This window comes from Zootermopsis nevadensis, unplaced genomic scaffold (assembly GCF_977971745.1).
Source record: "Zootermopsis nevadensis isolate Lab colony 2312 unplaced genomic scaffold, Znev_1.0 Znev_ptg000011l, whole genome shotgun sequence".
NCBI lineage: Eukaryota > Metazoa > Arthropoda > Insecta > Blattodea > Termopsidae > Zootermopsis > Zootermopsis nevadensis.
Window position 1 is genome coordinate 324,750 of NW_028259143.1, and position 13,873 is coordinate 338,622.

The 13,873-nt window shown below is 44.2% G+C and overlaps 1 protein-coding gene across 5 annotated transcripts in view; it reads right to left on the minus strand.

Annotated features, from left to right (window-relative positions):
- Positions 1–884: 884 nt before the first annotated feature.
- Shrm (shroom) overlaps positions 885–13,873 on the minus strand; it is a 109,708-nt gene continuing 96,719 nt past the window's right edge. For all 5 annotated transcript variants that reach the window (XM_022081117.2, XM_022081116.2, XM_022081120.2 and 2 more), the window contains 6 exons: positions 6,304–6,440; positions 5,116–5,700; positions 4,510–4,714; positions 3,864–4,023; positions 3,474–3,740; positions 885–3,101 (listed from right to left, as the gene is read on the minus strand). In XM_022081117.2, the coding sequence (XP_021936809.1) occupies positions 2,841–3,101; positions 3,474–3,740; positions 3,864–4,023; positions 4,510–4,714; positions 5,116–5,700; positions 6,304–6,440 (1,615 nt within the window). In that variant the 3' untranslated portion in view covers positions 885–2,840. The remainder of the gene's footprint in view (positions 3,102–3,473; positions 3,741–3,863; positions 4,024–4,509; positions 4,715–5,115; positions 5,701–6,303; positions 6,441–13,873) is intronic.

Sequence of the window (13,873 nt, forward strand, 5' to 3'; positions counted from 1 at the left end):
TATGAATACGACCCGATTGGTTAAAAATTATATGACGTCACCCTACAGCCATCTGTAACTCGACCGGTAAAAACGCTTACTACTAGTTCACAGACACCTCGTGGTGGGTTTCATGGGTCATGTACAAACAGTTTGTATTCTAAAATTGCAGTCATTTGTCCTAATATGAAGATTCAAGTAATGGTAAACTGTAGCTCCTCAACACCCGACAAAGAAATATGTAATTCATTAAAATAAGTTGCATCTCTAGGCTGCAGGAATCATTTCTGTAAAATAATTAAAACCTGACAGCACGATAAACTGCACAAAAACTATTATAAAGAATTCCCATTATTCCACAAAATAATCTGGAAATGTATTAATGTAAACTAGAATACCAGAGACAATGAACTCACTTCTTTCTTCCACCCATAATAATCTGGCCACTTTCATGTGCAAAATGAAATAAATGCAGTAATAATTTACATTTAAGATTCTGTTACTTAATACATGTAATAACCACGTGACTCACCTGTTCAGTACACAACTGACGAAAGCAGCCGACAGGCATTCTTCTGTTGTGGGTCGGGAGCAGTTACAATAAATTGTATGACAGAACAGTCTCTTGTCATTCATGTGCGCATTTGATCATCATAAAGAAAGCTGAAAATTTTGGGAAAGGTAAACAGGTAAATAAAATAAAATAAAAGAAACATATCCCAACATGGCACTGACAATGAAATAGTATTAATTAGGTGGAGGACATGGTTTGATGCAGTGATGTATCATGCCAAAAAAATTCATTCTCTCAAACATGTGATGCAATAATGAATACCAAAAAAGAGAAGGATTTGTTCAAGACAATCTAAGGATGTTTGAATGTATTATGGGGGAGGAAAAAAATCTTTAAGTTTCAAGATTTATAATTAAAAGTTTGCTGGTATAAACCTCAAATGTACAAATACAAATTGGATGCACCAGCATCTGCAAACCTCTGCCCACATGGATCACTTTTACGCTTTATTGTTCTGCTCTAACTAGGAAATAGATATATGATAATGTAAACAGATGGATGCCGTACGTCAACATCGCAAGTGATCGGAAGCACCATTCTATTCTTGTTATTATGTACAATAACTGAGATGTGTTTTCAAAACATCAATGAACATTTTAAAATTGTTACTGAAACAGACGTTTCACAGTAAAAGTGTGGCACTGACAGCCCTAATCAAAAACAGCATCAGTCTTACAGCGCAGAAGGCACACGACACATCACAACAGCACGAAATCTTTACACAATAGAGCTCATAAATGAAAGCAAAGCAAAGGAACACTAATTTATGTATACACATGGAACAGTGGGTCAAAGCCCATAAAAAGCCACATAAAGTAACACAAAGAATTGTTCCCAAAATTCTGCAGTATCGAGACAGAAGGTCACTGGCACCGTTGTCTGTCTCTTCCTACCAACTTACATGATGGAGCGTACTTTTCGTACTTCCTGCTTCTACATGTGTACACACAACTCTTACAAAGCACTGAAATAGTCCCACTTTACAGCCTGGAATAATAGTCAAAATCCTAAAAAATATAAATAGAGGTGGCAATTTTGAGTAAATACAAAACATACAGAAAAATATTTTCTGGAACGGATAAACAAACTCAGTAGCAACTTTCAGTAAAGTTAAGCTTGAAATGTAAGTCTGCTAAAAACCAAAACAATCCTAAAACTGCATTACCAGTTAACCATTTAATTTCATTTAAAAATCAACCATCTGTGCCATTTGGTTAGTGTTTTTCTACGATGTGTTCCATAGATCTCTCCAGTACGAACCTCACATTTATCACATGGACAAAGGCTACACTTTAGAAAATGGAAATTAGAATTAAATTATCCAAATGGCAAGAGGTTTCTAAGGTGGCTAAGATCCCCGACTCCCCCGACAGGTCGGTACAGGAAGTTCGACTTGCGGGGAGACCATCACATTTATAAGAAGCAAGTTAAAAATGTGCCACCAGATGTGTAATAACACGATAAATGAGACAGGCATGATGATCCAGATTTAGATTAAGATTTATAAAGAAATGTGAAAAATGGAGTTTGAGATTTGAATTGTTATAAGACACACACAGCTAGCCAGTCGTATTGAAGGGAACTTTAATCAATGGATTCACTCCATTTTCATTTCAAGTTTCTGCCTGATATTCTGTCATCCTTATTGCCTAATTTAAAGGACTTTGCATTTCCAATTAATTCAGCCACACAACAGGCAATAGGCTAAAATAGCAGTGGTACGAAAACTATAAAAATGGGGGGGGGGGGGGGTCAGTTCTATATAGCATATCCACTAGCTCCATACATACTGGAACAATACAGAATTATTAATTAATGGAAAGATCAAAACAAGTGCTGATAAGTATTTTTAAGAGGGAAATCCTTTGTGCTACATTGTAACAGTGACAGAATTTTGGTACACCAAACAATACTTACAATAGACCTATGCACGAAATTCAAACTCCATGTTTCAAACACTTTTTTAAACCCGGGGTTGGCGGTAATTAGTGTATTTGAAAGACTGAGAGTAAGAACACCAATATCAACTATTTCACGCGCTTTCCCATTGTTTTACTAACTACTGAATGTCAAGCACCCTTTGCCCCAATCTGTTAACAAAAAAAAGTTCATGGAGCAAATTTAAATAAATCTGCCTGTTTAGGCATTCAAGAAATGCCCTGTGTACATGATGCTGCAGCACTGGGCATAAAAAAGCACAGGAATCGAAAGACTAGGCGGTCGAGTCGACCGGTTCCACCGGTCGACAAGCATAAAAAAGTAAGGCTATGTCATATGTACAGAAGCTTCAATCAGAAGCAGACAGGGTTTCTTTCAATGCTGCCAACTGCTCCTCTCCCAGCTTAATCTTGTCTGCTATTTCCCGTGAATCCATTATTAACTTCGCCTTCATATTGATGAAGTGGTCGTAGTCAGCATATTCTTCGGCATTGAAATATTTGTATAAGATGTTCGACACGCACACGCTTCGTCGATCAATATTCTCCTTTAATTTCTTGGCTTCTTCCAGCTGTTCTTTCAGCTTGTCCCTCTTTGACTCCAAAATTTTCTGAAATACATGTTCCAAATTTATGAACATAGCGATAAGTACAACAAGACTATAAAATTCACACTACTAGGAAAATACCAAATGCAAACACTTACTAATATCCTACAGAGTAAGAGACCCACCTACGCTTTATATGTATCCGACTGTTTGATGTTACAGAAAGAAGGAGTCAGAATAAAGACAGCTGAAATGCATTTCTTCAGACTATGTGCAGAAAAAAATTACGGACCATAAACATAACGAAGATATTACAGAAGAGCTGAGAATTATATCAAAACAATAACAGTAATATGGCACATGCCAAATAGTGAAATGCCCTAAAAATTAAGGTACATAACACACAAACATTATAAAGGCATTCACGGCATTTACCCTCTCGGTATGGTGATGTGGGAGTCCCATCAGAGCATTCTCGGCACGAGCTAGGCGTCCAGACAGTCCTAAAAGCAAACTGGTAATTTTTCCTACTTCTTCAACGTGTAGTCGATATTTAGAAGCTTCATGCGGTCGTGCCAGACGAGAAACTTGATCTGCAACACTCTCGCCAAGTTCTTCATTCACTCGCGACTCCTCGGTGACGACCAGATGCTCGCCTCGCAGGACCTGCAGCTTGCGGTCCAGTCGGGACATCAGCTCCTCCTGGTTGTGTGACAACATCATTCTTAGTACAGTGTTCTTACAGTCTTGGATGACTATCGCACCCACCTAGGGCACACTGAAATCATTTCCCAACTAACTACAAGATGGGTTTCATTTCCGTACCTTCTTCTGCTGCAAGTCTTTGTTGTCTTTGAGCCCGTTCAGATGTTCAGACTGTTTCATGTCTCTGCCGTACCGAGTGAGGAACTTTGCTTTTGACTCAGATGTGGTGAAGTACGCAGAACTGGCTGACAGAGGACTCACTGTGCTGTCTGCAGGCTCCCTGCACCCACATGGACAGACATCAATCACTGATCTGTTTTATACGGCCACTCCAACAGATAATCCGATGTGTGGATTATCCATATGAGAGAAAGAGCTGAATTAAACTGATCACTGCAAAGAAAGCTTGACAGTTTTCTATATTAACATACAAGACTGTGCTTCCGCTTAAGTTTATACGACAACAAGCGAAATGGATTTATTGCTGTTCACTGAATGAAGATTAATGTTGTTGTCGTTACTGCGACTCCTGCTATTGTTTGTACCTGAATAAAGAAAAGTGCCCTGCAAGATTTAGAAACATTTGCATATTCAGACAGTTTGAGCTTCCATTCCACCTTACTTCTTCCCGCGTCACACTTTGCAAAGGATTACTGTGTAACTGATAAGTGCACAACATCCGCAAAGGCAGAACGAGTAACTGTGACCAACAGAAATACTGAATCTGCACTAACCTCGTGATAGAAGAACAAGTCAGATCACTAACCTGGCTTCTTCACAGTTGGCACGCTCATCTGGTGATGGCGCAGGGTCATTATTGCTGGTCATGTTGGTAGTTGTGGCAGACTTTAACTTCGTTGTCGTCTGTGATGTTGCAGCGTTTGACGTTGTTACTCGAGGTCTTTGAGTTACATCCAGTCTATACAAACCGCTCACATAGTCCGTTGGTTTCTTGAGCTCAGGTACAGGCACTGCAAACATTCAAGCAATCGTTTAGTTCAAGCCCCTTCACATCTCTGTCAAGCTGTTGTGTTTCTTCTCCAGCACACTCCAGATTACAACCATTCCCAGTCACAACCTCTGTTAGCGACACACACCTTGACCCGGTTGTCACAGGCAACGGGGGGCCTGATAGGAACACCGCGCATGTGGGACATATTTCCGAGGCCTCGCCACAGTCTCATGTCATCACCCGTGTGGATACTGACTATGATAGACAGACATACGGACAGGCATGCTATTTAGTGACACTTCATGTCAAGTATAAAACTGACTAGTGCCAAGGTTTAAATGGAGCTTTATCTTCACTCCCTCGTGTGTAAGCACACGTGCAACTTTATATACAAGTACATAAAACAGTGAGCAGGCCTACCCAGCAGTCCCTGAAGCTTATCAGTAGGTGGAAGATGGCTAACCAGGTCCAAGGACAGCCGCTCACATTCAATTTCTTCTTGAAGCTTTTGTCGAATCAATGGTGATACCACGACGTCCACCATTTCCCTTTCTGATTCAGTCTGAGACGCTGCATCGCTTGTCGCCGCATTCACACGCAGAACAACTTCTGATCGCTGCACCAGCTGGAGAGACTCCATCGCCCGAGGGCTTATCCTTTGCTGCGCAGTAGGGGGCAAACAAGGGTCTAGTGACGGGGAGGGCTCGGCCTCAGGCATGTCACACTGTGTTTCTGTCTCCACATTTACTGTCACAGAAGCAGGCACCTGTCTCTGCTCCTCCGGAGGTGGCGACTGTATAACTTTGCACTGGGTCTCCTCCTCCGTTAACTGCACTTCATCACTAGTCCTTGCACTGGAATCCTTATTGGAATTACAATCCATCACAGATGTTAGAAGAACAAACTTCTCACTGCACACAGCCTGAATATGATGACTAGTTGGTTGCTGATGCTCTTTGTCCATTGACGTGGCTATGTTGCCTGCACTGGGTAACCTATTGCATTCTGAAACAGGCAGCACAGAAACATGCTCATGAAACCTCTGAAACTTTACACTCAATGCATTCATATTTTTCGAGTATTTAAAAGGTATTTTTAAGTTAGCTAAAAAGTTATGAGATGTAAACATATGAACTTTCCCTCATTTGCACCCACAGCAAACTCTTCATTACGTCTGTGGATTATCCGAGTACTTTCTTTTTATACATAAACACAGACACGTGTGAACTGGATGGCTGTCTGCTGGGTTGTAGCGCAGTGTAATCTGGCAGTAGTTTACCAAAGTTTCTGAGGTTCTTGCTGCCGCCATCATCAGGACGCCAAAATCACAGAAGACAGTCATCTTCATACTTACCACTGTGGAAACCTAAACTCATACACGTGAACTACGCTTTCAACATCCTCAATTCTATGGAGTAGAGTCCTACTTGAGAAGCTGACAATAGTGCAGCTTGTCAAGCAGTTCCCTGCCTTTGACAGAACCAAAGGCTAATTACTCGTCACTGGGCCCTATCCTACGCCAGTTTAATCCAGTCACACTGTTAAGACCTACGTTTCAAATAAACTTGGGTTTGCATCGAAAAAGCACGTGTTCAAAAGAGCTGTTACCTGTGGGCAGAGTCTGCGTGGTGGTGGCGACCTCCTGGCCAGACGGCGACATGGTTAGCTTGTAGCTCCCCTCAAAGTTAGGCAACCCTCTGTCCCTGTCACGACGATAGGCGAGGTAAGACGCCTTGGAGGTGCTCCTACAAGAGAAACACATCCCAAGAGTGAAGGCACGACTGGCAGCGGGGAAAACGAAAGCACACAACATCATGTTCGTGTGTTCCAAATTTAACACGGAGCCAAGATTATTGATGACGCGTTCTCGAAGTCGTTTTAAGATAGTCTATAATTAAAACCGCACTCTTCGAGTGAATGCGTTAATTTGAGTAACAAATGAAGTCGGGGAAGCAAGCATTTGTTCTGCTGAAGATTACTTTGTCGATAAAGGTCTTCGGGATTGTGACGCCGTGGTTACCAACGCTTCGGAGGAACATATCGCCTCCCTCTTCAGTTCTAAAGTGCCATCAAGACGGAGGGGAAAAACGTGAATTTTCATGAACAAAGATTCATTGTTTCCAAGTCTGTTTCGATCCAGAATCAATGCACTTTCTTCCCTGGACAGTCGACAGACATTCAACTGTTCAATAAAGTTCCTTTGGTGCTCACTGCCACTGCAACCTACGGACCCAGTTCACATCAGCCCACAACAGACAACAACATCGTGAATCTCCTGTCAATGCACGTTACTCGCATGACTCAAATTCCTCTGCCCATCGTCTCGCTTTTCCAGGATACGATTTGAAAAACCATTCTAGGTCGATGTAGTCAGCCCTTGTTTTGTTTCAGTTCAGACGAACGGGCAGAGTCGTGATTATGTTATCTGCGAACAAACGCAGAACCGCAGGTTGCCGCTGCAACGTTTCATAACCACTTTTAATCAACGGAGAGTGCGCGCCACACAAACCATCTCCTGGCACCTCGTCTTCTAAACGGGCTGACCTTTGGATCGTGTCCTTCTGGCTGTAGGTTAGGTTAGGTTAGGTTAGCAACGTTTCGGATGAACTTACAACCTCTAATTTGAGGGTAGAGATATACGCTTTGCCCTGAAGATTATATAAGCAGTCACAAGCCGTAAGACGACCAGAATCAAAGTTTCTATCGCCGTGAAATCCTCAAATGTAACAGCGTAACCCATGACTGACAACGATTCAGAACTGCCCCCAAGAGACGTCACTGGCGTGTTACATCAGCCAGTTGAATCTTTCACACTTTCGCGCATTGTCCATGTCCGCCAGGTTCCGAAGTACGCGGAAGTGGACAATCGCCACTCGGTCTCCCGCCGAGGCGACAGTTACTTCACATCTCGCGTATCTCACCGACTCCCCGGGCAGCTGTTGTGAAATAAACCATGACGAGGCCGCTTGCCAGATGGCGCCAGCTTCCTGCAGTTGCCTACGTAAGACCGCATGTGGCCACAATTTTTTTGTGTGATTATTTCGTAACTTTGTTAGCTCTGAGACACGATCACTGCCACAGACAGAGCTTGTGAAACCCGCCGCCTTCTGCAGAAGCTACCAGTCGCTCATCAGCCCAAGCAAACGATTCGCAAGAGCCCACCGCCCCATCCTGCACGACGTGAAGCCACACCTAAGACAAAATTCCCATCACATGCAGGTCTCGCGGACTTTCTCGTCCTCTCTGGTTTCCGAGCAAAAATTCTGCATGCATTTCTCCTACATGCCCGCCCATTCCACATTTCTTCATTTCATCGTCCAGGATAGCCAACTTTAAACTCGTTCACATTCTATTTTGAACTTCTGACCACCACATTAGGAACTTTCTGTGTAAACTACAGAGTGTTCGAAAGTTAATGAATAATGCCGTTTTTCACTTGAACGCGCGGGTCGAAGTCCTCCGGGGAGCACACAAGCCCACGCGTGCTTCGGAATGAACACGTTCTTCTTACCTTTCCATCCACAGTAAATAAACGTACACACCGGGTTTAAGGCGTTTCACAAAATTCGCCTCAGTGATAACTTTATTAATTAAGCGGTTTGCCGCGCAACGAAACATGGATCACTTTTGCAGCATAAAACTGGGTATGGTCCCCTAGTAATGGAGTGATATAGTCCCACAGCGAGGAACAAGCAACACACGTTTTTCGAGGACTTCCCCAGTCACTCCAAGTGAAAGCCGAAACGCTGAAAAAGGCCGTGTTTCTGACACAACCCCATTATATTCACAATCTGTACAAGCCTCGTGATCAACACGTGGAACATAGCATTGCATAACTTGTCAGGCAATGTAACAGAACAGGCCAAACCGGAAATAAGTTTTGCAGTGTCTGGTGTCAAATGTGTGAAAATAATAAAAAGTGAGAGCAAAGATGCTGTGGGTGGAGAAACTGCCCAAACCATGCGGACTGGGGGCGTCATAAGAAGCCACCCCTTCTTCAGCTTCAATGCAGAATGAAATGTATCTTGAAAAGACGCTGGGCGCACTTCCTGACTTAAAAGGGCTAGAAGTGCAGATGAACGCAACCAAAAACCCTGGTCTGCATTTCACACCGAAGGAAGGTAACAAATTCGAAGCATACGGATGTGAGGCTACAAGAAGTGAAGTGGAGAACTTGCCGTGGGGCTACAGCAACGAATTCTCATGGCCTGGCTGAGATAAGGGGTGCACAAAGGAAGAAAGAAATTCCTACCCCCGCTGAGAATCGAACCGAAGTCGTCCAGTTTATGACCGGTCCCTGTACTGACTGAGCTACTTTCTCTCGTTTTTAAACGCACGAGCACAAAACTGGCGAGCCCCGACGGATGTGAAAGCCAAGGACCACGATCGGACGGCGTGGCTACGTTTCTCTCATGACCACTTCTGTCGCGGTCTCATCGCTGCCTCTCAATCGTACGGACAATTTCTTGAGACGCTAACAGTCGCTCAGCTAGCCAAGAAATCCCACAACCTTTCGTGGACACTTTGTTCAGCCTCCCCCAACAGCGCAATGACAGATGGTAAGGACCACTTCTGCTCACATCCTATCCGCGTCCCACGTCAACAACAATACTGTGTCGTCGTTAAACAACCGCTAAACACACGAAGCTCCAATGTGTCTCTTCGGGTCGTAGCCCAACTCCTTGTCACAGTCTGTTCGCCCTGAACTAGCTGTCCCGTCGTCACGCATTGCTTATTTAATGACGCTGTCAACAGCGTCGGATCACAGAACGGTTAATGAAAAATTAATTGGAAAGCGTATGGAAGGAGGGGGGTGGCCTCTGTCCTAGCATCTGCGTGGAGGGAGCGAGGAAAACCACGGGTTTGCGTCTCTCCGAAGCTGGTACACGTCGCCAGGAGACGTACGACGTGGTTGTGACAATCATGTCAGTAGGTGAGCCAGCGAGAGAGAGAGTCAACTTTCTTCCAGCATCGCCTAGATTTGCTGTCAACTGACATAACTCCCGGTACAGTCAGTTCGGGATATCGTCATGACTTGGAATTCGCTATTAATAGGCGATGTGCTTGTTTCAGATACGCTATCAGGACTTTGTTATCACTTGCCGAGGTTCAGCGCGTTCCTCATCGGAACGCCAGTCTCTTTGCATCACAGAGCCTGAGGTACGGCCAGTGGGGTTAAGGGGACGGAGCTTGTCGCTTGCCAGTAGCAACACCTACCACCGAATGAATGCGTGGAGCTGTACCTCCACCCCCACGCTTCTTAATGGTGTGGTGCTTAATCAGCGTTCAATAACTCGGTGTTATACCCACAGAATCTATTCACGGACTTCGTACGATCGTCAGAATAAACGGCGATTATTTCCTTAGACAGAGTTAACAAGATGATCTTTGTAATGGAGACACGGTAAGGCCTGACTTTGTGTATATTATTTACACGAGCTTTGGCTTCAAAGGGATAACACAAAAATATAACAATCAAAATCAAGGCTATCGATTTATAAAGAAACAACATTCAATAATTTTTCTCTTTTCAATTTGACCACAGAAAACTTTCAAGTTTTAAAAGTTCGAGAAGTGACAATTATTATGAAGATGACTGTAGGGCGAATAGAAAAAAAAACTGCATCAGCATCATCGTACGAAAACCAGATCACAAACTGCGAGTACAAAACCGCAGAGTGCATTAATGTTAGAACATTTTACGAAAAGCAAGGAACGCAACTCACAGGAAATTATGCAAAATAAAAATCTAAGAAACAGCCAACGGAGGAAGGTAAATATTTGCTTGCATCTCCACAACACAAAGAGACAAAAAACAAATCAGAAGAAGGTTATGACGTCAGAACAGACTGGAGTCTGTGAAGGGCAGAATAACAAAGATGACGGTCGCAAAACACTTTCATTCGGTAATCCACTTCACAAGTCTTTTGAGATTTCCTTTTCCTTCTTCTGTACATAAAAGATTTGAAAGCGATGTCCGTCTGCGCTGGCGGACCCGTTAAAATTCAGAATTTTGCTCATGTAAGATTTCACTGCGCGAAGGTCTTAAAACCGTCGAGGCCCTGGCGTATGGTCGATGCTCCTGCATGCCACGACGACGACGAGCGACTGATCTGTACCTCCTAGGTTCGTAGATGTTGCACAAAATCTCTCCTTCCCAACCCCTGAACAAGCCAAGAAACTTTTAAACGGCACAGACTCACGTAAGCTTCGTCCATCGCAATGAGAAAACTCAATCAGATCGGAAGAGGAAGGCATCGACGCACACAAGAAAGCACGATTATTATCGCGATCTTAACCTGGACGGCCTGGCGTCGAACTCTGAACCCTGACGTCCAAAGTCAAAGCAATCCTTGATGAAATTTCGACGGCGACGCATTTAAGCATCCATGAATTACGAGCTTAAGGAATTCTGTAAGGCAATTTTTATACTTTCATGTCGTTATGTGCCGTTTACGTCCCATTCTGAAACACAGTATGGCCAACGTACTGCAAAGATTGGTTAACAAGTGCTACCAACCTTCCCGTGAAGGGTCTTGGTTCTTTACTTTAAAAAAAAGTCAGATAGAAAATTCGAGGTTGGTAAATCAGATGACAAACAAATCAGAAATTCTTTTCCGGTACGTTGGCCATACTGCGCAAAGAAAGACAACGTCTGCAGCAACTCCACACTCTAACAACCGCCAGTTTAAATAACGACGTTCAACACCGCTGGATACACAAAAAACCGCGATTTCCAACATAAGCTGTTGCATAAGGTCGGGATAGATCACCTCCACAACAGCCGACGACAAAACCCACACTCGCATCCTCCATACACCAAGTGTGCACTTAGGACGAGGTCGCCTCGACAAGAACCACGGGGAACCAATCGAAGTGAGCGAGCGAACGTTTTCAGACTGGTGATGAACGCGTTCAATCGTCACCAAACGCGCGCGTAAGAACGTCTACCAGTGACAAAAGCGACCGTGAAACCACGTGACCTACGGCAATACGTTATTCTTACGTTCAAGTAATATTATCGACTTTTAGCTTATATCGATCAAGCTTCCAACGGCAGTAACTCGCTTTACTGTTGAATGAATACGCACGTAACAAGTTTCCGGTCCGTCTGTCTGTGTTTATCAGACTGCGTCCTTCACAAACCACCATAAGACAAATCTGGAGCAGTCATATCGGACGCAGACAAGCATTTTTCAAACCGTACGGAGCAACTGCTGGTACCCGCGAGGCCCTGCTTATCTCAATCGAGTTCTGCAAGCGAGAATTCGTGAATGGACACCTTTCCACTGCGCCCTTGTGGTGTCGATTTGGTCCAACCCAGTTCAAAGGCTCGGCGAACTGGCCACGTACACGAAAATGCATTTTCCGGAACGGAGCTGGCGAGTTCTTACACACGCAGAAAGGGACGCTTACATTAATTTCAACAAACCGGAAGGGCCATTTTGCTAATACTCTCATTTCATCTCGTAATCATCCTTAATACGAACTCTTCAACATTCTAATTCACAATTCGATTAAAAGGTGACTGCATTAAGTCAACAAATATACGGTTTCATACGATAACAGTTGCGCTGTGTTGCTTCGCGACTACCAGTGACTTTAGCGACGATAAAGTTTTGGAAAATTTCTCAAGGTCTCATCCAAGTAATCTTCTTGAAATATCCGCATGAGTTGCAGCAGCGCGGAATTCCCAAGTGAAGTTCCTTATAATTCCAAATGTACCATCACCGCCCACAGAGCAGCACGATCTACCACTAATTGGCTTCTAGATTCTTCACCTTCGAGGTTTCAGCTTCAAATCGGCAACGAAGACTTTCTTCCTCGCGGCTTCGTCTCTCCCTTGCATCGATGGAGCAGAGCCATTCAAGACAGCTGACAGTTGCGCAACTGGTCCCCAATACTGAGCAGGATGAATCACATTCACATCCTCTTACACTGTTTTCAGATCCACTTTAATATTATCCTCCATATTTAGTACTTTGCCAGATTCCTTGGGTAAAATGTAAGAGACTAGTTGCAGACTATAACACGAGCGAACAAATTCTGATGATAGGACTTGCTATAAACGTACGAGCTGTTTTATCTGCGCCTTAAACTTAGGTGTTCCACACTACGTGAAGAACACAGAGACAGGTGTCTCGTAACGAACTGGTTTAGAGCACCCTGTATTTACGTCTGACAAAAAGCAACAGGGAACTGCGAAAAAAGCGCAATGAAGAGCTTCAGAGACTGTACTCTTCAACGCCTGTCAAAAATAAGATGGCGGAACGTGCGGCACTCATGGGGAGGTGAGAAATAAATAAGGCATTTCAATCAGAAAACGATCACTTGATAGACCTGAGAGCAGATGGTACGATTGCATTAAAATGGCTATTAACGAAGTAAGGTATGAGAGAATGAGGTGGATTCAGCTGGCTCAGAATTGGCTGCAGTCGTAGAAACCTGTAAAAAGGGTAATGAACCTTCGGGCTACGTAAATGGTGGATTCTTGACGAGCTGAGCGATTATCAGCTTCGTGACCGGAGTAGCGCGCTGCAGTCTTACGAGAGAACAGCTTCACTGTCGCGCAGACAACGAGCAAAATGTGTTACCTCCTGATCCTGAATTTATTCCCGCTGCCGAAGACCATTTTGAAGTCTGTCGGGTGTCTCGTGGTCCTTCCTTCACATCACGTCACTTCTCAACACACTCACACATCACAACCGGACGCTGTCTGCTCGGAAGGCCGACTGACTCTGCCGAACACGTCTCCTGGCTGGCGCACTGCGTCACGCCGCGGGCACAACCACTGGACCGGCAGGTAGAACTCGCCGGACCGTGCCGAGTTAGCACCGGCACATGATACAAACGTGGCCCGCAGGCCACACATGACCCGCAATGTTCCAAACACACTCGAGACTTGAACAGCGCTCTCTTTTTTTGTCTTCAACTAAACGTGTATTAAATTCAGTTCCATCTTGTTCGGGAAATATTTTTCGTTCCTAGAGCATTCCAGTCAAAGACAGTCGATGTGAAACATGTCATTACGAACCACGAAAGTTCTGAATAACGTTAAGTACACCGCGCCAGGTCATTGGACCCGTCTCGCAGCTCCGCGCCGACCAGGCTTCCCTTCCGGTGGTCTCTCCACTCTGCAGAACTAACTGCTTCGTCGTCTTCTCCCCCTCATTTCTAG